This window comes from Dromaius novaehollandiae, chromosome W, assembly GCF_036370855.1.
Source record: "Dromaius novaehollandiae isolate bDroNov1 chromosome W, bDroNov1.hap1, whole genome shotgun sequence".
NCBI classification, from domain to species: domain Eukaryota; kingdom Metazoa; phylum Chordata; class Aves; order Casuariiformes; family Dromaiidae; genus Dromaius; species Dromaius novaehollandiae.
Genome location: NC_088130.1, coordinates 17,293,551 through 17,318,823, shown reverse-complemented (window position 1 = coordinate 17,318,823; position 25,273 = coordinate 17,293,551). Strand labels below are relative to the sequence as shown.

Below are 25,273 nucleotides of genomic sequence, written 5' to 3'. Positions count from 1 at the left end.
GTGATTTGATTATATTATATGATAAGAAGGAAACTTGAATAAGCTGTTTCATAATTGCATTATTGGAGTCATTTATCAAAACAAAATATCTTGATAGAGCAACCAAATGTAGATAAACCTCATAAAGATCTAGAGTATCCAGATAGTTATAAACAACTATATTTTTATTATGAAAGAAACTTGATATCAATACTGTTACATTTGAATTCCAAAAGTAATTACAGTGTGATGGTCCACTAACTTGTGTTTTATATGGTATGCTATTAATTATGTCTGTGTCTTTCGGGGGAAACTGGAATTAATATTGGAAATTTTATAGTTACTGAGAAGTAGTAAATACAAAAGCTAAGTGTTATACATGTTGCTTATAGTGAAATGACCTTCGCAAATGCTCTTTTGCTTCTTAACAATTTGGCGTGTGTAAGGATGTCTGTCTTCTTGAAGTAGGGCTACGTTTCTCTGTGTGAGTTAATTACTAAAATTAAAATAAATACACAGATTAGGTACTTTATGCTTTACCAGAAAAGCATGGATATATATACATATGCAAACAGATTTGTAAAGCACTTACATAAACTAATGTGAACAAATTAGTGTCAATCATGTTCCCTTTTTAGTTATTTTTTCAAAGCAGTTTTCTTGCTTTAAAGTTATGTTGTAAGAAAAGCCTAATAAGAAAACCCTAATCTTCTGCTATAGGTTGAGAGTGCTTAAAATTTGTCATCTTCTCCTTCTCCGCTCTGCGATTGCTCTTTGTTGTTTTTCCACACAGTCAACTTTCCTAAGTCTGGCCCAGAATCAGAAGTGCGCTGCGCTCTACGGAGTTCTCGCCCTGGGGCTTCCCTTGCTTCTGTTTTCACCTCAGCACTAGAGTCAGAATAGAGTTGTAGTAGGTGATACAGTGACTCTTTCCTATTGCCATATAGCGTACTGAAGTTGGAGATACGCTCCAGTTCCCATGCCCTTACTTGGCCCTCTTGCTTTGCCTCATGACCAGGTTTCTAGTCCAGCCAGATCCATGCTCGCCTTCCACTGGCCTCTGTGCCAGAAGAAGGTGGACAGAGAGGAAGAATGAGCACCGCGTTGTTCTTGTTGCTGCTGTTGTAATACAGTCCAGCTATGTCACGATTAATTTCCTTAGTGTTGTCTGTCTTCAAAAGCTCTGTCGTTATGGTAGAACATTTGAAATAGTGCACACTAATTTAATCGTAATTTTGATGAAATTTGGAGGGCTTTAAATACAAGAATTCTGTGAAAAGATAGTAATGCTTTCAAAATAATGTGAAATTAAAAACATATTTAGCACTTGGTAGAAGAAAAAGAGCAATATATTAGTTGAATAATACTTACATAAAATTCAGGAGTACAGGTAAATTTAAATTTGGAAAATGCAGACATGTTAAATAAAGAAGTGTAGTAGTTTCTTAAATCAAGTTGTGTTTAACTGTAGAAGTGTTGTGTCCAAATAGTTGCATGAGAATCTGGAAGCCAAGAGAACGGGAATTTCTGGTGGTATCGCTTCAACTCTGTTGCTGTGTGGTCTTGGGCACAATTTGTTTCCTCATGTTTATTCTTACTTGTGATTGTTATAAAGAATGCTATGATGAGAATAAAAAGCAGTAGATGATTATTACTGTATTCTTCTGCACACCATGTACACACCATCTTAATATAGATGCAAATGTATTTTTCTTATCTTCATTCAGTGCTTGGCTTTGTATTATGGTAATAAATGACTTACTGAGGAGTCTGCTTTCTGGTAGTAAATCAGGTACAAAAGTACTGTGATTTTATAGAACTTGGATGTGTAATACTTCATGTTACAATACATTTTTCACGTTTTATTTCTTTTAAAGATGTTTTTGTGTTCTTCATTTTTCTTTTTGAAGAAGCATACATGGTCTTAAACTTTGTAATCATTATATTACCCAGGCAATTCCAGTTTCCTGTGTCTGGATCTTTTTGGCTTAGCGTACATTGTGCTGTATGGGATGTGCATGTTTTAAAAGGGATTGAACAAGTTCCCAGTAGACAGGGTGTTTATTTATTATTATCTGAGCTTTATCTGGAAAATTTTGCATAGTTGCAGACAAGATTATGAAAATGTAAAACATGCCTTTGTTTTGAAGAAGTAAGGAGATGAAATCAGCAACCTAAAAACCCTATGAGAATCCCTCCCGAACACCAGAATTGCCACTGCTGCAGTGTGGACGTGCTGCACAAGAGGCGCACCTTCAAATTGCCGTGGAAACTTTTGTGCCATGATAAATATTCTCATTTCCAGGACTCGCAAATGAATTGAATACAGCACATTGATGAAAACCTTGTTATGAAATCAGATAACAATCAATGAGTTTTTTCCTGCTTAATAACAGTGACGAAATTCGTATCGATTTCAGCAGGGTAGGTTAAATACAAGGAGCTATTAGCTGGGGGCTCTTAAAATGAGTGCCGCATTTGTTGCTGCCTGTCAGGAAAGAGTGGAAAGTTTTTTTCTTGTTGCTCAGAGCACATTTATTTTGGTCTCGTTGAAAGGAACCTTGGTTTGATCTTGGTGCCTCAGGCAGGGTGCTGCTGGACCCTTCCTGGGAACGGTGGCAAAAAGTCCTTGGCAGCAGTGGGCTTGTATGTCATTAGGATAGCATGCTTGCAGAGGTATACAGAGGAGCTGAAAAGACAGAAAAAATTGGTTGAATTCAATCCTTCAGCCCACAGAACTGAAGCATGCTTTTCACTTTAGACTATTTCCCTTTAGGAAAAAAAAAAGTGTTCTTTTTTGTCTCATCCACCCAGTTTTTTTCTCCCTCAAGCAATGGGAGTTGGGAGACTTCAGCCTTGCAGTGAGTTGCATGCTGCTTTCCACACTTTTTTAACCTCTGGCTGTAAATGCTTTTGAACACAAGGTGGCATATGTTCAATAGGACAACTTTACTGCAGCCCTGTGATGGAAGAAGTATGGTAAAAGATGAAAATGAGGTGTCACCTAGTATTGCCAGTAGGGTAGAGGCAACTGTGAGAAGCAAGGAGCGGGCCTCTCTAGAGCTTTTCAGGATATTAAAGGTTGTCTAATTTCTGAGATTATTGTAGAAAGTAAAGTCCCCATTTGGCCTGTGTGTGATTTAAAAAAGTTCTCTTCCACTTGGTACTTTTTAGCCTGAGCCAGATGCATAGAAGATTTCTTTGGAGTGGTGCTTCAAGCACTTAGAGCTGCTGCAGTAAACACTGTGTGTATACACTCTATTCCTTCCATGCATCCTGAAGTCTGTCTATAAAGTGCATTTTATTAGACGTGTTTTACCCCAGATTGTTCAAGAATTATCAAATCTTCAGGTGCTAACTTCAGAAAAGACAAGGTGTGATAGGATTTGCTTTTGTTTTTTTTACTTAGATAAATATATGAGGAGGAATATATAAGTGGTTGTTTAATCCTGCGGCTGTATAAAAGCCTACAGAAATCTTAGAATTTATGAATATGGGATTAAAAAAGTAATATGTTTACTAATGCATGTTTAATGTAACAACTTTCTTAAAGCAGCCTTTTGTATGCTGACACCATGAAGATAAAAAGCTTCACTAGGTTAAAAAAATTACAGTTTGATCTAGAAGATGCACTGAGATACTTAGGTCATATTAGCAACTCTGAAATTCAGAGAACAACAGAATACTGTGGAAAAATACCTTGGATCAAAATGTGTGTGGTAGTATTAAAGACAGAGGAGATAAGGCTACAGATTTAATTTCTGATGTTTAATTTTGTTGATTTAGCAAGAATCACGAATTACATCCGACGGGATTGTCTGTAAAGGCAGGAAGAAAACTTTTAGTAAAGTTGCTCCCCATCTCTCATCTCCAGCGATTGCATGCAATAACCTGTTTCATTTCTCTGCCACCCCTAGTATTTTTAGTGATGGTTGTCATAAACAGTTTGGGATCCCAGGTGTTTGAATTTAGCAGCTGTTTAGCCTGCTTGGTCTTGCCGTGGGTCTCCTTTCTTGATCCTGATGCAGTTATGTTTAAGAAGTGAATTGTGAGAGAGTCTGAGTGTTTAATAACAGTTGATATGAGATCTATAGTTTAGTAATTGCAGCATAATAGCATCCATGGGTTAAGGTAATAAATTATACAGTGACAGTTGTTTGAGTTGCTTCTTATTAATTAATGACCCGTTTCCTTTCATTTCCTTATCATCAGCCACAAGCAGCGAGCCATCCTGCCATTTTCAGAGTTGTTGATGAGATTTTCAAGTAAGTTTTGAGATTGTATTGGGAAGTGTTTCAAATGACCAGTTTATACACTGAGAATTTATTTGTGAATATGCAGTATTATAATCTGTGATGTATTATAATTTCTGGATGTCCTGTTCTTTAGCTGCATGCCTCTGCGTACTCTTCTGTGACACATAGGACAAATAATAGCCAATGTTAGTCTTGAAATGAAACTTATATGAAAGTTACATTATAACAATTATTGATAAAATAGTGTATTTTAGCCCGTAAAGTAAAAATTTGAATTTTATCATTGAAATATGATCTGATGTAAGAAATATAAATGCTCAGTAATGACTTGGCCCATGGCAGCATGAAGGCCTTGGAGCTGAGCTAAAACATTTGTGCTTGTTAGTGTGGCCTCTCTAAAATTGTGTTAAAAATCTTTCGGGATTGACATCAGCTGTGCTCTTCAAGGCATTAAACTGTTGATCTGCCGGTTAGTAAAGAATCTGGTTTTGAATGTGTTTTAAAATACTTTTCAAGTAATATGTATTGTTCACCACATGGGGGCTTCCAGTCCTTTGTACTCAGTTTTCAGTGGCTTTTTCTCTTCCATTGACTTTCTTATTATTTTACCATTCTTTTGAAGTAATCTACCCCAATCCTAGTCAGTACTATGATTTTGATACAAAATAATGTACTTGGTGCTAACAAGAAACTGACAGTCCTCATTCATCAAAGCTCCTGCTTTTCAAGGAAAAACAGCTTCCCAGTGCATGTGTTCGGGGGCATTTATGTGTCTGTGTGTGTTTATGTGTCCGCGTGTGTGTGTTTCGGTTTGCGCAGGTACTGACAGAAGGATTGCTGCTGCAGAAACTGTAGACCGCTGTATCGTGAAAGGGAGCCATTTAGCAGCTCTTGCTCTAGCAGCCCTTTCGCTTACTGTGGCCCGTTTGCTGAGCAGGGTTAGCAGATTTTGAACGGTTGAAGTCGACACCAGGCGCTTTCCCAAGGAAAAATGCACTTGAGGGTTGATATGACTTCCGAACAGACCCGTACAAATGTCTTAAGCTGGAGGCTGTCTATAGCGATGGTGTAATGAGACAAAACTGGTTTATTAGTATTTCCAAATAATACTTTGCACTGTCTTTTTTTAATGTTCCAAATGATTTTAGAAATTCAGCATGTTTTCCTGTTGTTCAGCTGAAGAGTCAAAGTCCGTTCCCTTGCTTGTTTTCCATTGTGTCTATTTAGTATGCTCATGCATTGCATCAAGTAATTCCTTTGCATTCTTGGCATTAAACCCTTAATTTGTTTAAAAAATACTGTGTTGCTGGTCCTTTTAGTATTAAAGGAAGCAGTACGTGTTGGCCTGCTTTTGTGGATCAATTGTTTCTGCAGCTTTGTTTTCATTTTTGTTGTACTTCTCTGACATACTTCCAGCTTTTTTCAAGTGCTGCCCAGAAATTAACACAGTATTCTGTATTTAGTCCCATGGGAGGTTTTAGAGAGCTGCTGCTGAAATAGAGCTTCTACTTTATTGCTTTCTACACCTGGCACAAAACTGCAGTTATGGTTTTGGGGGCTATACTTTGTTAGAAGCATCCATCTCAACCTCATGTCTCTTACAGGAATAATTTTTCCTGCTCTTCGTATTCTTCTCGTTGAGCTTGATTGTGTTAGACTGTTTTATCTCGGACAGAAAAACCTTTTTTTCAAGTAGAAGCTTATTTTGTTATTGTGTGTGGATATACAGAATTCTAGAGTCTGTGAATTTCTATGTAATATTTCTGTGTTTATATTAGAGATTGTATTTTCCTCCAGTTTTGTGAAACTTCTGACTTACAGGAATGTGTTATTTGTTTCCATCTTGCAGATATAAAATTTCCAGAATGGATTTTTATGATTTCACCAGTGAACGTACTTGGAAATGCATTTGTCCCTAATTACATCTGTAGCAATTACTGATTTAGAGTACGCCTTTGGTATATATTCATTTCTGTTTGTGCTTCTGACTCATTGCTTAACAATCACTAATGAGTCACAGAGACTGCACACCGACTGTATTATTTAATATTAAAGTTCAGTCTTCTTGTTTAGTATTTTAAATGTGTAACTTTTTCCTATTTCCCTTGCTTCAGTAGGAGTGCAGTACTTAACAGTGATAGTCTAAGTTTCTTTTGCTCCATGTACCATATCCCAGGAGATTATACTTTTTCTCTAGCTTGAGATGGCCTGTGGGACACAGGCCAGCAAAGCACTAAAGCGTGCCTAACTGTAAGCTTGCGAATAGTTGCATTGAACCCAGTAAGACTATTCAGATGCTGAAAATTAAGGTTGTGGAAGTCGTTTTTTTTAATTTTACTCTCTTTTTTCCCCCAAGGGGTAGGGGAAATTCTTTATGTCTGTGTGTACATTGTATATACATAATACATATAGTTTATTTATATAGTTAACATATGTTTTCTCTAAGAAATGCCTGCAAAGTTAGTAGTTCTGTCAGTTTTCATGCTGGCATAATAGCCTGATGAGTTCAGACACAGCTTGAGGCCACAACATTGAAAGAATGTACTTTTCCCCCCCTTCATTCAATTAACAGTGGTGTGATTGGCACACTAATAATCTGATCTGTCATAATCTAACTTTTCAATGCTTAGGAATGCACTACTGGAAACTGATGGAGCTCCAGAAGTTATGACCATAATACAGGTGTTTACACAGCTCTTTGTTCAGGCTCACCAGAACAATAACAAGCAGGTTAGTCGAGATCTATTTTAATGACCTTTTTTTAATTTAAATTAATAAATTAATTTAAAATTTTTAAGGAAAAAAAACTTTTTTACTGTTAAGAATGGTGATTGAATATAACGAGCTAAATAATGGCTCAGTTCAGACATTTTCACCTGAGAATAAAAATGCAGTGCAAAACCAATATGTAAGAGCAGCTTATCTGACATTATCCTGGAGTAATCCCCCAGTCTAAACTGTGATTTACACAGGGGCAGTTAATTTGTTAAATGAGTTTTTCTTCTGCAGTAGCAAGGATCTTGCTAATAAGTGAAATGGAGGGGATAACCCCCCCTCCCTCCTCTTCCAAAGAATTGTAAGTAGAATATGAAATACTCAGTTTTTTAGTCAGTCTGTCCAAAAGGTCAAAGACCTGGAATACATATTGCTTTCAGTTTTTAACCTTCAACAGTGGCCTTTCGGAGATCGGAGATTTGGCCTCAGTTTAAAGCTTCAAATTTCCCAGCTCAGGAACTCTTCTCCTGCACGAGTTTTTATACTGCTCGTACTGAATTAAGTAGAATTACTTTGTTCTGTATTAGTTTAACCAAGAGGAGGATCAGTTTCTCATTTTAAAACTTCAAAATAGGAATTTGAAAAAGTCTCGTTCTGTTTATAGGCTACGTACTTCTTTTAGGCACCCGAAACACACTGTCATTTGACATTCTTACCTTTTCATAACTGCATGGCAAAAGTTTGGGAAAGCATCCTACTGTTTGCTAATTTTCCCTCTTAGACTTGAAAAAATTTTCAATTCCTTTGATTTCTGCATCTTTTTGGAAGATGATAATTAAGAGAGGTTTGGGTCTTCATCTTGGAACTTGTGATGTACTTGCGTCTAATTAGCACTGTGATCGAATCTGTCTTCTAGCTTCAGGCAATAGGAATTAAGGATGAAACTGCAGCTGTCTTGTGTAATATATAGGTGCTGCGCATGTAGATTTTATGCCACCCTGGTTGCGTGGCAGCAGCACATTGTGTAGCTCCAGGGAGGTGGGGGTGACTGGGTGGGGAACACAGGTAAAGATCCCACACCCTTCAGACACCTTAGGGCTAAACCTGTTGTGCAGGCAATGAGTTTGCTTTAGGGCAAAAGTCCTTCATCTGCTAACATTGTGACATGGACTATTGCCCACTTGTTTTTGAAGCTGGTTTTAAATGTTAAGTAGTTTCCTGTATTCAATTTATATACAATTAGATTCATGGGCCTCTAATTAAGGTAGTATCTTAAATATTAGAATTTAAAATGCCTCATTTCAGTGTTTATGAATCAATCATAATGTTGACTAAGACTTGGCATATAAGAATGCAGTCATGGACAGCTTCATAAACTTTTTTAAATCAGTCTGATCATATTTGTTTTGTCATGCCAATATCATATGTATTCATAAGGCACCCATCTTTGTGGTACCCAGGTACACTTAACAGGACATAATTTGCTCCATTAACATTTCACGTAAGAAGGATAAAACCACTTAATGACAGAGGATGAAGAGGGATCTGGCTGGGTCATCTGAGACTTTAGGAATTTATAAGGCAGTTAATTGAAGAAAGGCTAGGCAAACATGTATGTCCAAAAATTCCTTCAAAGAGCCAGGTCACGTCTGGCAGCTGCACAGGTTTGCAAGGTAGGAGGAGAATGATTCCCTGTGCCACTGTGGCAGCTGTCAAAAATAACTGTCTTTTCTAATAACTTTGCAGACTATTTAGGGAGAACAAGAAAATGTAGAGAAAAACTGGACAGCTTGAAAAAATAGTCATGTGGATTTTAGGAGTAGACTTGCTCATCTGTGTTTTGGGAGACAGAAAAAGGTATAAAGGGAACATGAAGTTTAAACCTACACAAGAAAAAAGACCATTTGTGTAGTCACCAAAAAAGAAATTTAAGAATGGGTGTATTGGAACCACTGTTGGGATGATCCTCTGTGTTTTGTACAAGCAGGGTTTCTTCAAGTTTGTCATGATAGTGAGAGCTGGCTTAAGGATATTTGGGTCGTGTTAGTTTTGAATTTATAAACTTAAAGCTTATGTATTTACTTGATAGAAATTATGATTTCCTCCGAAAGTGTTTTCCCTTGATCATTTTATGATCGTCAGCTGCTTTCACCTGGAAATTAAATATTTGTTTTAAGTAGCTGGATAAATATTTTAAATTGCTTTTCCACTTTTCTTTCCTGTTTATTGTTAAGCGAGAAACGTGGTGCTGTTATGTTAGTTATTACATCCAGCCAATCCAAACTCGCTTTATCGCTTAGTGCCTTGCTTTGTAGTTTGTGATAGTTTATGTAAGGAACGAACCGCCTAAAATACTATGCTTGTGTGGTAGGAAGCAAACTTTTTTGCTTTGCTTAAACTGTATGCTGAAAATCAGTTTTCACTTATCTTGCAATACAGTTTTCGTATGTAATTCATGCTGTGGGTTCTCTTGGCTACTAACTGTGTCAAGGGCTGCTTTTTCATGGGGATTTTTGGGGCAAGCTAATTGGCCACATGCATACTTTAGTGTAGGGATTATTAACTTTTAATTAAGCTAATTCCACTTGACAAATAGACTTTTAGAGTCTTGTCATACCAGTGATACACTGCATGTTTGAGGATACTGTATATATTAGTGCAGTGTAATTTCAGTTAACTATTATCTACAGAAGAGAAAAATACTGACAATGTGTCATTCCATTTGTTTATAAGACACATATATATTTCCCACATCTGAATGCTTAAACTAAATGCAGTCTTCACTGGATTCAGAAATTTATCACATTCTATATAGTCTGTTTTCCAAGTCTGTGTTTTGAGAGATGGTCTGTTCGTTCAATAGTCTCCTATTCTGGAAGAAAGGAGCCAGAAGAGTGCTAAGGTCATTAGTATGGTGGCTTAAACAGAGGTCACACTGCAGTTATGCATGGGTGATACATGTTAGATGTGCCTGTAGTAGATGCTTGCAGAACAAAAAGATTAAAGGTGTGCTGCTGTTAGTCCCGCAATTGCACAAGCAGCTATGTTCACAGCGTACAAATCACATGTGCCCAGCTAAACGGAGGGCAAATTTGTCATCGGTGACTACCTACCTTGTGCTGAATCAGATCCTAAGAGTTTTAGTTTTCCATTTCTCAGCGTAAGGCAATAATCTACATCATACCCTCAGATTTTGTGGATGTTACTAGTTGTTAGCTGGATAGGTCCACAAACCCATTTACGTCATAAAATGAAAGTGAATAAATAAGTATCTCTTTTTACCTCTGCGTATTAGAATAAAGAAGAATAAAGATTTTTGTGGTTATAGTAGAAAAAAAACTAGGAATAGTAAGATTTAATTCTCATCATACTCTGAATCCTTTTTAATGCATGTATTAAAAAAATCCATAAATACTTTTTTTAAGCAAGCTTTTCTTACATTTTCTCTTTCTGTCTTTATGCAAAATGTTAAAATTATGTCTAGAATAAATTGTGTGTCCTTTTACTTCAGACTGTATTGTTAGTTACTATGTTAGATGAGTTTGGTAGCTGTGGGTTTATTCTTGAAAACTGTCCGGAAAGTTCTTAAAATGACAATTTTGTATTTTAGCATAAGTTTCCACTGAAAGCCTACTTCTCTCGCCATCACCAGCCTCTCGTAATAGCTTTGCTCAGACGACCTTTCAGTAAGTTTCTTCATGAAATGTTTACAGCATTGACCTGCATTGTCTGTATGTCTTAAAATAACTTTAAAAGGGCCTAAGTCAAGATTTTACCTGCAACTTAAATTTTGGCATTTCCTGAAAATTGGGTGTTTTAACTTTGCAATTTTTATAACGTTCTTTTAGTGTATCTTTTGTAGGCACATGTCGTTATTGTGTAAGAATAATACAGCTATAACTTTAAAGAAAACTAAAACTGAGCTGGATAACAAGGGAGGAGTGTGTTATTTTTAGTATAAAAGCAGTGATGCTGGGAATTAAGACAAGTTACTGAGATCTGTAAAGATATTAAAGTATTCTTATCTTCCAATACCGTTAATTGTCATTATGAAAATTCTGATAGGTGCATTACAAGAATTAGTGTGTTGCCTTGCTGTTTGTCTCTGTAAGCTTGAATTCATCGGGGCTTTTAGATTGCAAAATTAATTTTTTTAGGTCAAGAAACCACTACTTAAAGTAGTACAGCTCTTCATGAGCAACAATTTCTGCTCAGTGTAAGAGCGTCCGAGAATGTTTTTCTACTGGTTATGTGCTAATACTGAGGTAGAATTCATACAAGGGTACATCAGCCTAATTTGAAGATAATACCTAGCTGTACCTCCTTATTTGGTGTTGTCGCTGAATTGTTCTAAGAAAACGCAGTAATAGTTATGGCTGAAAATTGGGAAATTTTAAAATGAAATTTTAAATGCTTTGTGAAAATGCAGTCACGTCATACAAATTTGCATGCTAGTTTAATATGGTTAATTTTGTTGTTTCAGTTCATTTTTCTTGAGATTTTTTTATTCTTCCTTCCTCCCTAATTGCCAGGTACGCATTGCTCTCAGCACTTGAAACATATTTCAGAAATGCTCAAAACATTAGTAGAAGATGAAAGCATTAGGTAAGCAGTGTTATAGTCTCTTTTTTTGTGCTTTACGTCTGTTACTTTGTGGAAAATCACATACTTTGCAGTCGTTACTGGCCACATTTCTTCGAGTGTAATTTTCTTAATATTCTCTAAATTCAGCCTTCTTTTAAAGATTAGGACTTAGATTACCTATAGAACTGAACTTTGTAGCACAGGTAGACCTGACCAATAAGCCTCTCACAAAACACAATTTTGTAGTTTCACTTCAGCAAACAACTGAACTGTATCAAAGAAATGCTTACTTGCCTGCTCTCCCATTTTTCTCCTGAAAGTTTTCTGGATTGAATTTCTAATCCTGAGTTTTTCAAAATCATTACCGTGTCCAGAGAGGGTCCAATGCGAACAAGCCAGTGGGAACTTGTCCTGGGCATTGCCCTTGCTCTTTCCTTGTCTTCAGGACACAGAGCCACTGCAGCAGAAGCAGAGTCCTGAAGAAGCGCTGTGAGGGGATGTACAGGGAGGTTTATCATGTGGGAAAAAATGAGTCCAAACTGTGGGCTGAAGGAAGGCGAGTTGCCTTTGAGGATGCTGGTTGGAAACTTGGTCTGGCATTTCTCCATTTCTTTGGCATAACAAGAGAACTCTCCCTACCAGAAAAGCAGCTACTATTGGAAAAAGCCTGTAGGGAGCAGGATTGTTTATAAAGGAGATGGGATTGGCTTTCTGCAGGTTCGTGAAAACATCTAAACTTCAAATCTCTTGATTTTTCATCAAGATACAACTGTTAGGCTATTCGTAGTTTGTTATATTGCACTTTGAGGCAACACCCCCTGTTTCTGACCTTTTGTCTGTAGCTTTTTTTTTTGTCTGAATAGTTGTTATAATGAATGATAGTGTCTGTCTGCGTGAATTCTGCTTTGGTGATAGATGTTGTAGGAGTATCTGAAAAGAATGAAAAAAGATATATCTCTGTCTCTTGCTGCCCTCTAATTCTTTCTTACCAGGTGTATGATGAGACCCTGAGTTGCCTAGAGTTTTGATAGGAATCTGCTTAGATCTGCTCCAAGAATGAGCTCTCCAAAGAATATTGAACAACTTTTAAACTCAAAAAAAGCCAATTTCATTTTGATTTAAAAACTGAAACAGTTTAAATAAAAACATAGAGTGACCAGGTCAGATAGATTCACAGAACAAGACTCCCAGCTGTCACCTTTTTCATGGCATCCTGGAAGGCAGGTCCTTGTGTCCACACTTGGTTTCAGTTAACTCACGGAGAGGTTTTCTTGAGTGGTAGAAAAAAGTTTTTGCAGTTCCCTCCGAGGCCTGGCTGCCTACTACCTGCTTCTCAGACTTTCTGTTTGAGCTGCGGTTTGGTGCTATGTCTTGCGTGTTCTACTCTAAAGTCTGTCAAACGCTTTCTCCCTTGAAGCGTGACTAGTAGCTGACCCTGACTTCTTAAAGAACTGTAACTCAAACATAGAACAAACAAATAAAACAAATATCATCCATCATGATGTGTTACAATAATACAAGCGTGTCTGTTCTTTTGTTGCTTAGCCCTTTCTTGGCTTATATTGCCTTTTCCCCCCTTCGGCCTTGATAGTACACCAGTTTGAATAGTACTGTACTTGCCAGAATATCCTCTTATTTCCTTTACAATTCATGCAGCAATTATGTTTCCTCTCAAATCCCTCTCTGTTACAAAGAGAATGGATCTGGCTTAAGTTTTTTAAAAAACTAATATCCATGAGGAACTGTATTTCATGCGTCTTTTATTGATTTATTCCTAATTCTGTATCCTTTTTACTTAATAAGATTAACAGAGGAGCAAATAATTACTCCAGTACAGCATATCTTATTGTCTGTTATAATGAGTGCTTTTTGTTTATACAGCCTTTTGTTTTTTTGTTTTTTTTTTTTTTGGTGCTGTCATTTTATACTAAGTATTAAGTCTTACAGCAGAGTGCTCTGTGTGCATTGCTAATACACATATTGCCTCTCTACCATTTTTTATTATTACGTGTAGTCATGTCAATAAACAGTAAATGTTACATGGCATTATAAAATAGAAATCAACTGAGGTAAGTTTACAAAGGAAGAAATATCCCAGGAAAACTGCAGGACCGCTTCTGGTAATAGGGGCAGAGTGGCTGACGTAGTAGCTACTACAGAGTGAGCAGAGACTGTGATGGGAACAGAGGTGGACAAGATGCACCTCCAAACCAGGCACTGGTTCGGGACGGTACAGCAGTTACAGCGGGTGGGGAGTGCAGTGGTGCCTTGACTGTCGAGGCAAGAATAAGATGCTAGTCTGTTGAGTACATGTTAAAGTCATTTTAATGCTTCAAGTTTAAGGATATGCATTTACCCTTTGAGCTATCAACACTTCCAATTGTAAATACTGTCTGTATTACCCTTAGTAAAGCTATCAATTCTTAGTAATTAGCTTTTAATTAAATTTCTTGTGTGACTGTAAATCTCTGAGACCTTGCCTGTCCACTTAAGTTGTCATAACATTGAATTATGGTCAGATAAGTAAACAGATTATTTTGCTGAGGGGAAGGCTATTGTCCTAGATTACGTTTGTATGTTTTTTCAAAGGTTTTTAATGTTACTTTTCCAGATTCTAGTGTCTTCAAAGACTCTGTCAGTGTTGAGCCTGTTCCTTTATCTAAGCAATTTTAGTCTCACATTTCGCCACACATCTGTTGTTCCCTGGAGTCAGAAATGGGCTGCTACCCATGCTAAAGCTGTGATATCAGCAACAGTGACTTCTACAGCAGTCACATCAGTACTGTATTTTCCAGCCCATCCTATGCCAAACTCTTATGTCTGATGTCAGTGACCATGCTGTTAGTGACCATGCTTATCCAAAAATATTAACATGGTGGACCTGTGTCCTAGGAATGGGATTTTGAGACCCCAGGATAGTGTGGCATATAGACATTATGATTTACAATATCGATAATTTTGGGGCACCTGTAGAAGACATGTCTGAACAGTATACTACTCCCAGGTGTAGATTATCTGCACCCATCATACCTTCAGCTGTAAAAGCCAGCCCTCCGACCTCTTCAGAAAGTCTAAAAGATAAAGTGGTTTATTCCAACTGTCATATTGTCACATTGTCCAGATGAGTTGCTTGTGTGAGACAACTTCATCAACTCCTGAAATTTCGAAAATCTCTGAGTTCCCTGGGAAGGGTGGCACAGCAGCTCTTGGAATCCCCAGGAACAAAACAGAAGAAAAATCTCTGATTTTTTTGACCTAACAAGTTGTTAGGACTACCCATTCTTGGTTCTTAGTCTCCTTGCTTCCTTCCTCCCTTCCAAAAGCAATCTGTTTGACTTTTTGCTCGTGGGAGGCCTATCATTACTTTGGATTTCCTCATTATTTCTCTTCTCTTAAGTCTTCAGTTGGATCAGCTATGGTGAAAATAATCTATCTTAATTTCAGATGAGTACATACAAGGGAGTGCAGAGATTAGCTGTGGTCCTTTCTGACCTTTCTTTTCCTTCCTGCAATAACTGAGATTGTAAATATCTTCCAAATTCTCATTAAAGAGGATCAGAATTTTAAAAGTCAGGAGATAATAGATAATATCCTTAAAAACTTGCATTTAGTCCACTTAAAGGTACTTCTTCCTGAATTACCAAAAGCATACGCTCTTAAACAGAAAAGAAACTGCAAAGCGATATAAGCCAATAGTATGTTAGAATAGTTTTTAAGATAGAATTTAAAGTTTTAAAAATCCTTAAATTGGAGAGTATAAATTGTAAAATTTAATTTTAAGATGTATATTTCAGTACAAAATATTTTCTCACTGCTATTTATTGGAAGCCAGTGGTATAGATACTTTGTTCAACAAAGTTAACTTTTTAATAACATTGGTGTATGTTTTCTTTGGTCTTTACTGCCAGAAGTACAGTGCATGAGTACCTGCTTAAGTGATAAGGCAGTATCTGCTGAAGAAGAGTTTAACAATCATATTTAATGCCAGCGCCCTTTGTAATTAATTTAAGACATTTTAAAATTTTTAATAACAAGAAATACTTAAGTGTCTTTATTTTTTTTTCCAGATCTTTTGTTGACCTTTTTGAAATCTGGTTTTTGATTGCTCGCTTTGGAGAATGGCTGGATATTGCGGCAGAACAATTACTGAAGGCCTCTGCAGAACCAGATGCTTTGCTGTGGCTGCTGGCATTTTACTACAGTCCTCAGAATGAAAATCAGCAAAGGACTCAAACAATGGTGGGTAGTGTAGCAATAGCAATCAGCAGTAAGCAGACAACAGCCTGCTTATATCTGATTGCTATACAACCAATTGTACACTCAAAAAAAGAAAAAAAAGGTATTGGTTTTGCAAGGTCTCATGGGAATTGTGCTGCAGCGAAGTAGTTCAAGGATAATTTTTGTGTGGATTTTCTTGCTAGTGACATTTAGATAGCTTTTTTCCTTTTTTTTTTTTTTAAGGCTATTATATAGACTTTTTGGCAGTCTTTTAAAAAACTCAGCTGCTTCTAATCAGAAAATAAGCTGATCAAGGACTGTATTTTTGAAATCTGTGAAGAAGAATTCAGCATCCTCTGTGAAGGAAACACTTGCAAGAGGAAATCGTAAGAGCAGCAGTAGAAGCAGCACTGAATCCCAACCACACCTGTCTATTCTGATTTCTCTTATATCTCTCATCACTGAATTTTTGGCACGTATGAGATTGTAACAAGCATGTTATGTTCCCATGTGTTAAGTTTCTAACAGAATGCAGCAATGTTCTAACCATACTCCCTGTTGCATGAAAAGGGGTGTGTGTCTGTGTATACATGCATATGCATGAAAATCTTTAAATTAGACCTGTTATGCAAGTTTGAACTAGCCTGGGGAATCTGTTCTTCAAAGCTCAGATTCAAAATCTGGCTGCAGTATCTCTAGTTTTCCTTAATTTTAAAACTGATACTTGTTGCTTTAAAAATGCAGTGAAATATGCTATACTATTAAAACACCATGCTTTCATTTTACATCCACTGCTCCACGTATTGCAGTGTTTTGCAGTCTTTCATTTCCTTCCCTTCCTCCTCCCCCTCCCAAAAATTTGCACTACAAAATTGGCACTACAAATGCAAGCTCCCATTCCAATCACTTTTTATTTTTTTTCTCTTGAAGTTCTCATACTCTTCTAGGATGGAGAGAGTTTGTATGCGTGGGGGTGGAATGTTGGCTGGGAAAGGTTAGGCTAGAGCTACAGCGGGGTGAAGAAACTAGAGTTTTAAAATGCAGTTTTGGGGAAGGAGGCAAGACCAAAGCAAGAAACACGAGCAAATGAAACCAGAAGACTAGGTGTTGAGATCCATATATATGGAGCATTGTTCTGTCTCCAGCACTACAAAGTGAAATCACATTGTCCCAAATCTAGTCATCTCCCTGTGTGTCCCCTATGTTATTTATCAGTTTGTTATTCTCAGTAATAATGCATGACAAACATGAGTGAGAGAAAAGCTTTTCCATTGAGAGCCCACGCAATTACTCATCTATTCCCAGAGGTCTAATATTTCAGTTCAGTAAGATTCTTTTATTTAGAGTTATTTACAGCGAAAAAGATTTGTTTTTTCTACTTATCAGGCTACTTGAAAAGAATTCCCACAGTTGATGCAAAGCTTCTGCCTTTTAGTTAGCCATCTGCTTTACTCTGCACTATGCTTGATGAGGTTGTCAAGAAAATGTCCTTTGGCAGGTTAGCTTTCAGTGGAGGTTATGGGCATATAGGCTGTGCTACCTAAGAGCCCTGTCAAACGGAGCGGTTCCCTCCCCACTTGTTGCACCTTTCACTGCTTAAGGATTACCACTTCTGACCTGCTGATCTCCAGTTTAGCTGTAAACAGGGGCAGGAAAATGGGCTGGGAACTTCTGGCAGAGACCAAGCTCGGGGGGACTCTTCACCCAGCGTATTTTCATCTGGGAAGGTGTGTGCTCGTGACTTAAGATGTTGAGTTTCTGTCACTTATTTTAGGTAGCAGCTTAGATAGGAGCAAGAGTGGAATACTGAGGGCTAAAACGATTTAAAGAAGAAAAAGGCTACTTCTGCTGTATACTAGAGTTCACTCAGATGCGCAGGCCTGTTTGAATGTTCTGCTTCTCACTGTTTTGTTGATCTGTTTAAGTTCTTTCATACATTTAGATCCCGTAACGTTGAAGAAAAAAGGTTGGAGGTTGGTCATGATAACTTTGGCACTAAGAGGGAGTCTCTTAGGATACATGAGTCTGTGGAGCAGGTCCTGCTAGCTAAAAATCTCCCATCGCTGGCACATGGGATGGAAGCACACCAAGAATGGGACGCATACAGGGATAAAGGATCTTGAGGAATTCCAGTTACCTTACTTTAGGTTCTGGTATCATTTGCTACCCCCTATGTCATTTTGAACATAATTCACTTCTAGAATAGCAGCTTTTCCAGACTATTTCATATGGAAATGATAGTGGAGGAGGGATGAGAAAAGCAAGGTCAGGTAAATGACTAAAGAAATAGCCCTAACAAACATGGTTGATAAACATAGTGTCCTTTTCCTTTGGGTCGGCAGTGATATATTTTTCCATTGTCCTTACAATTACTGGCTGCTTTTTAAAAATTTTACCAGTTTATTTAGTTTATTTTTAATATAGTGAGCAAAATTATTGTTAGCATTTTTTTGCAATAGTTGCTTATAGTTCTTTTTCTATTGTGTAGGTGCCAAAATCTTCTGTTTTCTACTCCTAATAAAAATGAGTTTGTATTGGCTAACTCAAAAGGTAAAAACATAAGTTGCAAACAACACAGGAAGAAGGAAAAAACTGCATTTTTATCAGAACATTTTATCAGCTGAAGTCAGGTTGCATGGGGATTTAATTGATTTGTAGCAGCAATATTGAAGTGAGCCCTTGAGGAGCCTCTGTTCTTTTTCTCACAATGCAAAAATCTGACTATGTTCTGCTGAGGGATTTTCTCCATTTCCTTTTATTATTAAAAAAGGTCAAATCCTGGCTTGATGCCCTGCCTGCTTAGTTTGTAAGACCAAAGAAAGTTAAAAAATCCATTCTGTCCACTTATGTGTGTGTGAATCAGTATAAAAGAAATGTGTACTGCCCTTCCTTCCCTGTTCTCCCTGCTGCTTAAATTCAGACCCTTTTCATGTTTGGGTAGTTTTTGCCAAGGATTCAGTTTCCTGTTAGTGAATAAATTCAAAGGCAAAATACCACAGATATGACCTTTACTCTTCTCTGATCCTGTGTCCTTTGAAATTTTTCCCTACAGGTAGAAGCTCGAGGAGTCTATGATCAGCTTGTGATGCTCTTCAGTTGTACAGTCCTCTCTGTCAAAGATCTGCAGGCTGCTGTACACAAAACAGATACAAAGCAAAGTTGTACTCAGCATCTTACAACACATCTTCTTACCAGCTTTTTACTTTTTTCTTCTGGTGGACATATGATTGCCCAGGAATTTATTTCCCATGTAAGTGTTACTTCCTTTTTTCAGTTTAAGTAAAATACCTTTTTCTTAGAATTCTGGATTTAAGTTCCTACCTCTTAAGAAAGAAAATACCGAACAGAGGGTTAAAGATGATTGTAAGTACAGCAACTATATCTAACCTGTTACATCTCAGTTGTAGCTGCAATCAAAATATTTTCCTTCTTGACACTGCTTTCACAGGATCCAACTGAAAAGATTGCTGTCCTGACTATAGAGCTGCAGAAATACTCTGACTAGTAGCTTGCAGTTAAGGGATACCTGCAGTTCATTTGCACTTGGCATCGATACCATGTGCAAACATTTTGCTTTTGCCAATTATCAGTCCCTCCCTTAATTATCCAGCAACTGCAGAGGTAATCCCAACTGTCCGCTTTCCATTTTCCATTATGTAAGCAGATAGTTAGTAAGTGTTAACACCGAAGAGGCAGATGTTTGGTGCTTCAGGAAACTAGAAGGGAGAATAGTGTAATAATTGAGAGAAGAAAGAATGAGGACCTGAGAGGATGTCACTTTTGGGGTAAAAAAATCTGAAGAGCAAAAGAGTAAAAGGTTGGATGTGTGCTACAATATTTTGCTATTTTTGATGAGAGCCTTCAGATATTTTGGCACGAGCAGTGAAATGCTTGTATCTCCCAAGATGAATGGTGCTATGTGAGTATAAGATTAGAAATTTCTTCCTATCTGGTTGTAAAAACATCTTTTAAGAAGTTCAGGTATCCTATGGAAGCAGGTTCAGGGCCATGGTATGGTTTTAGCACTTCAGTTCTTCCTTTCAGTAGCAGTGATCTACATTTCTTCTATTCTGTATAGGGTATATGTCATGTATAAGGAGTCTGGTTCTATGACATGGGAAACTGAAAAACTATTTTGGTTGTTATTCCTTCTGGCTGACCAAACAGACAGCATTTCTGCATGTAAGAAGGGCTAAGATATTTCAAGCATCTTAGATGTAAGTTCAGAAATGGTCAACTCCTCCTAAGCATAAGAATGTAATATTTTAAAATTAGGATTTTTGTTTGTATTCTCCCAGTCTGCTGTTGCTAGTTTTTCTCTTTTGAGGAGTATGACTGTTGAGCAAGCAGCTATGCTGTAGTATACTAGTCTGCTGCTGTAACCTGTTAAGGAAAACTGGAGGGAAGTTCCTTTTTTATTTGTAGAAAGCAGCATAAATGGATTTTAAATATATCTGAATATTCCCCAATACAGGCAGGTCATGAGCTGGTGTAGGACAGAGTATGTCAATCTGTTTTATTTTGACTGTATCTCTGGAAGCTTTAATATGTAGCTAGGATCTCCAGTGTGATTTGAAGGTGTGAAGGCAGTATGTGAAAGGCAATGGAATTGGGATGTGTGGCAGTGGTAAGCACAGTAAAATTTGGGAATAATAGATTAGCAGATACATGGAAGAAAGCCACTCCCGATCTGCAAAAGTGGCACCTTATAGTCTTTTCCTGGAACTTTGTTATGCTTCTCCATCTTTCTTGGGGGGGGGATATTTTTTACTTCTGAAAACTTTAGAGAAGCTTTTTTCACATGGCTACCTAAACCCAGCAAGACCTTAACATATTTCTAAGGAGCTGACTCCTACATGGTTGCATTGTCTATCTGCTAATGTTTCCTTTAAAAGCTTTTGAACCTCTTGATTTCTTTCAGCTAAATTTGAGAGACATTAGAGATCTCAAAGGTGCTCAGTTTCTTCAAGATGCATAAAAAGAGAGTACTTGGGTAGAAGGCAAAATTTTGTGCCTGAACTCGACTATTATTAAATATTAGAGCACCTAATGTGTGTTCAATGGTGAGAGACAAGTCTGGGGGCTTCTGTGGTTTGGTTGCTAATATCAATATAAAATAATCAGTACTTCAGTGCAGGATCAGAGTTTGCATTTAGCAACATAATTAAATTATTTTCCTTCTTCTCTGTTTTCCTTCAGATTACTGGGACAAGTGATGCAAGCAAGGAAGTCTGTAGCCTTCTCTTCCGTACTGCATACAGAATTAACCGCAATGGAGAAAGAAACCAAAGGACTGTGAAGCTGGTGAATGATCTTCTTCAAAAACTAACATTGAAAGTTTAGATTTTTAGTGTAATGTATTTATCAAGCCAATGAATCAGATCTTTAGCCGGGTGGCAGCCTTTCATGACCAACTTGCACTGCTAGTTATCAAAGTGTAAAAAAAAAAAAAAAAATCTGTATTAGTTAAGGATAACCCTTACCTCTGTCTTCTCACAAATATATTTGAAAATACTGCTTTTTTTGGAAGTGTTAACCTATTAGAATATAACATGAAATATTAAAGACGGTTGAAAACTTTGTCCTTAACCCCTTTTTTTAGAAGAAAGCTATGTCCTTTGAAGCAGTTTATCACCTTATTGTTTATCTGGTTGTGAATCAGGGATTTTTTTCCCAAATTATGTATGGTTTTATTAGCAAATTGCATCAAATTGTTTGGTTGTTAAGTTGTTCCTAAAATGTTTGGTCCATAATTTTGCTTTTACGAGACTAACAGTGATCCCAAGTGAGAGGTAATGAGTCATAGTGAATGCACTCCGTGTTCTCAGGAAATCAGCAATGTTTCCTGCACTCCTTAATTCTTTCTGAAAATGTTTCCAAAATGAAAATCCTTTCAGATTTGTGAATGGTATTTGCCAGTACTGTGGCTTTCGCAGAGTGCTGTTCTCTGCAACGTGCTATACCAAACTGTTGATCTGCATTGTCAGATGCTGCAGGTGGAAGTTGGCTCCCAAACAGTCTATCTTCAGTGTGCCCTGGTTGATGCTAGTGTTTATTCCTTTAAGAAATCTTTTTTCACCTAGACAAAACACAATACAGGCTTAAGGAAAATATCTGTTTTGAAGGCCAGACTTTCTGTATGGTTGAAACTCATCTCTTTTTATGTCCAGAGGTAGTTTGCTTGCTTACTCTTTCTTTAGGTTGTCAGATAAGAAAATGATGAACAGGGAGTGATGGCCTACTGTTGTACCCTTATGAAACCATTTGTCCCCCAAAGTTTTATGAACCTGTTTCCAGTTTAACTAGAAAAATAAGCATGCAGAATAGTAATGTTCTACTTGGAATGCTACAAAGATACTACTTGGAATAGTATTGTTGCATATAAGATCTGAGGCATGTATCTTAAATTCACACAGCTTTGTGAGTGTAGCATTTGTTTTTGAGCAGGAGAAAAGAAAAATAATGTATCCCTTGGCTGTAAGAAGTGGAAGGATATTTTCTGGAATGCTGTTGAGTAATTTCTTACAATTTTGTTCCTGGTGAGTCATATCAGACCAAAATACAGAAGTTACATGTCCTCTCAGTCAGTTTATTAATATGCTTGTAATATTTGCTTCCAAACATATGAAGAAACAGTAAATATTTAATATGTTTGTGAAGAAAGTTGTCTGTCTTTTTGGATCAAAAATATTTCTGAATGAAAAATCAAAGAGAGATTTGTTGCAGCTTTTCATTTGTTGGTAGCCACACATATGTACAAAAGCAAAGTCAAGCAATCTGGTTTTCCATTCCCTAAATATACTTGAAAGGCATGTTTTTTAAACCAAAAAGTTGGTTTGTTTTCCAAAAACTCTAAGGCATTTGTTCAGAGGGAACAAATGTGTTGAGTGCTGTCCCCAGGATGACAATCTAAAACTTTGGCTTCAGCGGAAGAATGACATTCTTTGGTTTACTTCTTTTCTAATCCAGTTACATGTGAGATTCAGTGGCCTTCCTTAAATTCTCTCCATATTAAAACTATATAATTTTAACTACAAAAAAAAAAGAAAAAAAAAGAAGCAAAAGATTGGCAAAGAGGTGCAATATAAGATTCCTGAAGATCTGTTTGGTCAATCCTATAGATACCATGCTATTGGTATCTGTAGTTATCCATACCTGGTATCTGTAGTTGTCAGTTGCTGGAGGTGAGTTTGTAACCATCCTTTTGCAGTGCTGTCATTTTTCTACCGTTAACAAAGTGTACAAAAATGCCTCTAACTTTCTGAAACAGAATCAATATCCTGTTAAATAATGAGAAGTCATTTCAAGTAGGTAGGAAATACGCAGTAAAGGTGGAAAGAACAAAATGAGCACTGAATAGCTACATTCTCGTTTTCCTGTGTTTGGCTTCTTGAGAGGTAGTGTGTGACTTAAACATTACAAGGAGGGTTTGCTGGTTTCAGGATGCTTTAAAGGAAAAAATCCGATTAATGCTATCAATAACTTTAAAAAGAGACATCTGCACTGGCATTCTTTTTGCTGTATTTAGCGTGGTTATTATATATCTTTGGTATTTCTTTTTCCTTGCTCTTTGACAGTGCTTGAATTATGATCTATCACTGATATAAACTGTGGTTTTGCGGCGTGTTGAAGCTACTTTTGTTAGTTTGCCAGTGGAAGGCAATAGCATGTATTTGGTAGATCTGAGTAATGGAAGATTTTTTTTTTTTTTTATTTTTTATATGGTGGCCCTGCATCATCCATCTAATGTGCATCTTCTCCTCTGTAATCCCCGCTTTCTGGAAGGGCTCTTTGGAGCCTGCAGGGCTGTGCTTTTATGCAGAATCAGCCAGCGAGCCCTGAAATCGGCGCTTCAAGCAGCTTGCTCCCTTCCCTCCAGTCTCCACGTTTCTCTGAACCCTAATCCTGGATTTTATACTGAATAGGGAGCTTTTCAGAAGCTGTATTTCTACTTCAGGGAGTTGTTTTAAACAAGAATACAAACAGTGTCTTTGGCTGCTCTGCTGACGATGCTTCTTTCCAGCCTCAGGCTCTCTTAAGGCAGATCCTTCTGAGTTCTGCGAGCTTCCCGCCCCGCGCGTTCCCCTTGGGGCGCTTTTGTCAGCCAGGGCCTTGGCGCGCCGCAGGTGCGGAGCGGAACGCGTCGCATGTTGAGAGGTGCGCTAGGAACAGCTCTGCACTCAGGTACTGGGATTTAGCTGGCTGGCACTAACATGTTAATCTGCTGTTACTGGGATTTGCACTCAGTTTCCCCTACCCGTGGCACTGCAAATGCGGCGAGGTGTTAACAGAAATTCAGGCTGAAGGTACAAGTGAGTGAATATTAGTTTAGGTAATTTAGATTTCATGCCATGGTGTTGTATGTTTTGGCTTGGATTTGTTTTTGAGGTGGGGGGGGAGTGCGCAATCCAAAAAAATCCAGAAGCATTATACAAGTTTAGGATGAAATGGCTAGCAGAAATGGCTAGCAAATACCAATCAAAACACCAGAAGAACAGATTTAATCCATTTCTTCACTGTTTTGTCAAATGACAGAATAAAATGCTGATAGTGTGTGTGAGTGAATAATGCTGCGCTAAATAAAATGCGATTTTTCTTGTAAGGATATAGAAAGGTGAGAAGTTCTGACATTGAACTCCAGCTTTCTGCTAGGCCCCTTCTTTGAAAAGCTGGAATGTTTTATGGGGAGTCTCGCACCACAGCACTGAGCGTGCTTTTGAATCCGTGTTTTTATGCTTCCCATGCAGTCTGCAATGGGAGTGTTATGCAGCCAGCTTGTTTTGCTGGGCAGCACGAGGAATGACGCCGCTGCCGCTCCGTTAGCCGGTGCCGCAGGCCCCCCTCTAGCACTTAATTCATAGCAGCACTCACATGTGGGCCTGCTTAAGTTCACCTACCTCTCTGGCAAGTTCTGCACACTCGTGATAGATGTTTTCCTTTGAATGTTTGTCTGGACTCTTAAAGGATATGTTCATGGTAGCCATTTCAGTTGCTGCCTTAGCAGGGAGTAGCTTATTCTGGGAATTTGCTGTTAGGTGGTCTGTTCACTAGTGAATGCCAAAAAGGAGTTTCCCCTGCTTGCGTTGGCCATCTTCCTTTAACCATCTGTCTGGCTGTAGGAAAGGAATAAACCTCATGAGCCCCTTCTGAAGGCTTAAGTGTACTCATAGTGACTGAGTCCTTTTAATGGCCAAGGTTCAAGAGCCAGCTAGGGATAGGCACTGGGTTGCCATCGGCCCCTCGAACAAAAATTTGAAATGTCAGCTGGCTGTAGCTGATTTGTAGCAATACGATTTGTAGGTACAGATTGTGCCTTAGTTTGTATTTTGTATTCTTGCATGTGTGGGGAGGGGGAGAGAGAAAAGGAAAAAAGAATAACCCACAGCATGTCGAAACTCAGTTGCGGAAATATAGCTGTGGGTTTTATTTCTAATCAATTTGCTTGTAGTATGATATGACTAAGAAATAACAATTCCTTATAAGACAGTTAACCTGAGCGTCAACAAATAGCAGGAAGAATC

The 25,273-nt window shown here is 37.7% G+C and overlaps 1 protein-coding gene across 7 annotated transcripts in view; it reads left to right on the top strand.

Annotated features, from left to right (window-relative positions):
• The window catches only part of LOC135323501 (Fanconi anemia group C protein-like), an 85,193-nt gene extending 63,861 nt beyond the window's left edge, over positions 1–21,332 (top strand). For all 7 annotated transcript variants that reach the window (XM_064499873.1, XM_064499870.1, XM_064499874.1 and 4 more), the window contains 7 exons: positions 4,192–4,244; positions 6,866–6,965; positions 10,561–10,636; positions 11,483–11,555; positions 15,602–15,773; positions 18,805–19,002; positions 20,952–21,332. In XM_064499873.1, coding sequence (XP_064355943.1) covers positions 4,192–4,244; positions 6,866–6,965; positions 10,561–10,636; positions 11,483–11,555; positions 15,602–15,773; positions 18,805–19,002; positions 20,952–21,095 — 816 coding nt within the window. In that variant the 3' untranslated portion in view covers positions 21,096–21,332. The remainder of the gene's footprint in view (positions 1–4,191; positions 4,245–6,865; positions 6,966–10,560; positions 10,637–11,482; positions 11,556–15,601; positions 15,774–18,804; positions 19,003–20,951) is intronic.
• The last annotated feature ends 3,941 nt before the right edge of the window (positions 21,333–25,273 follow it).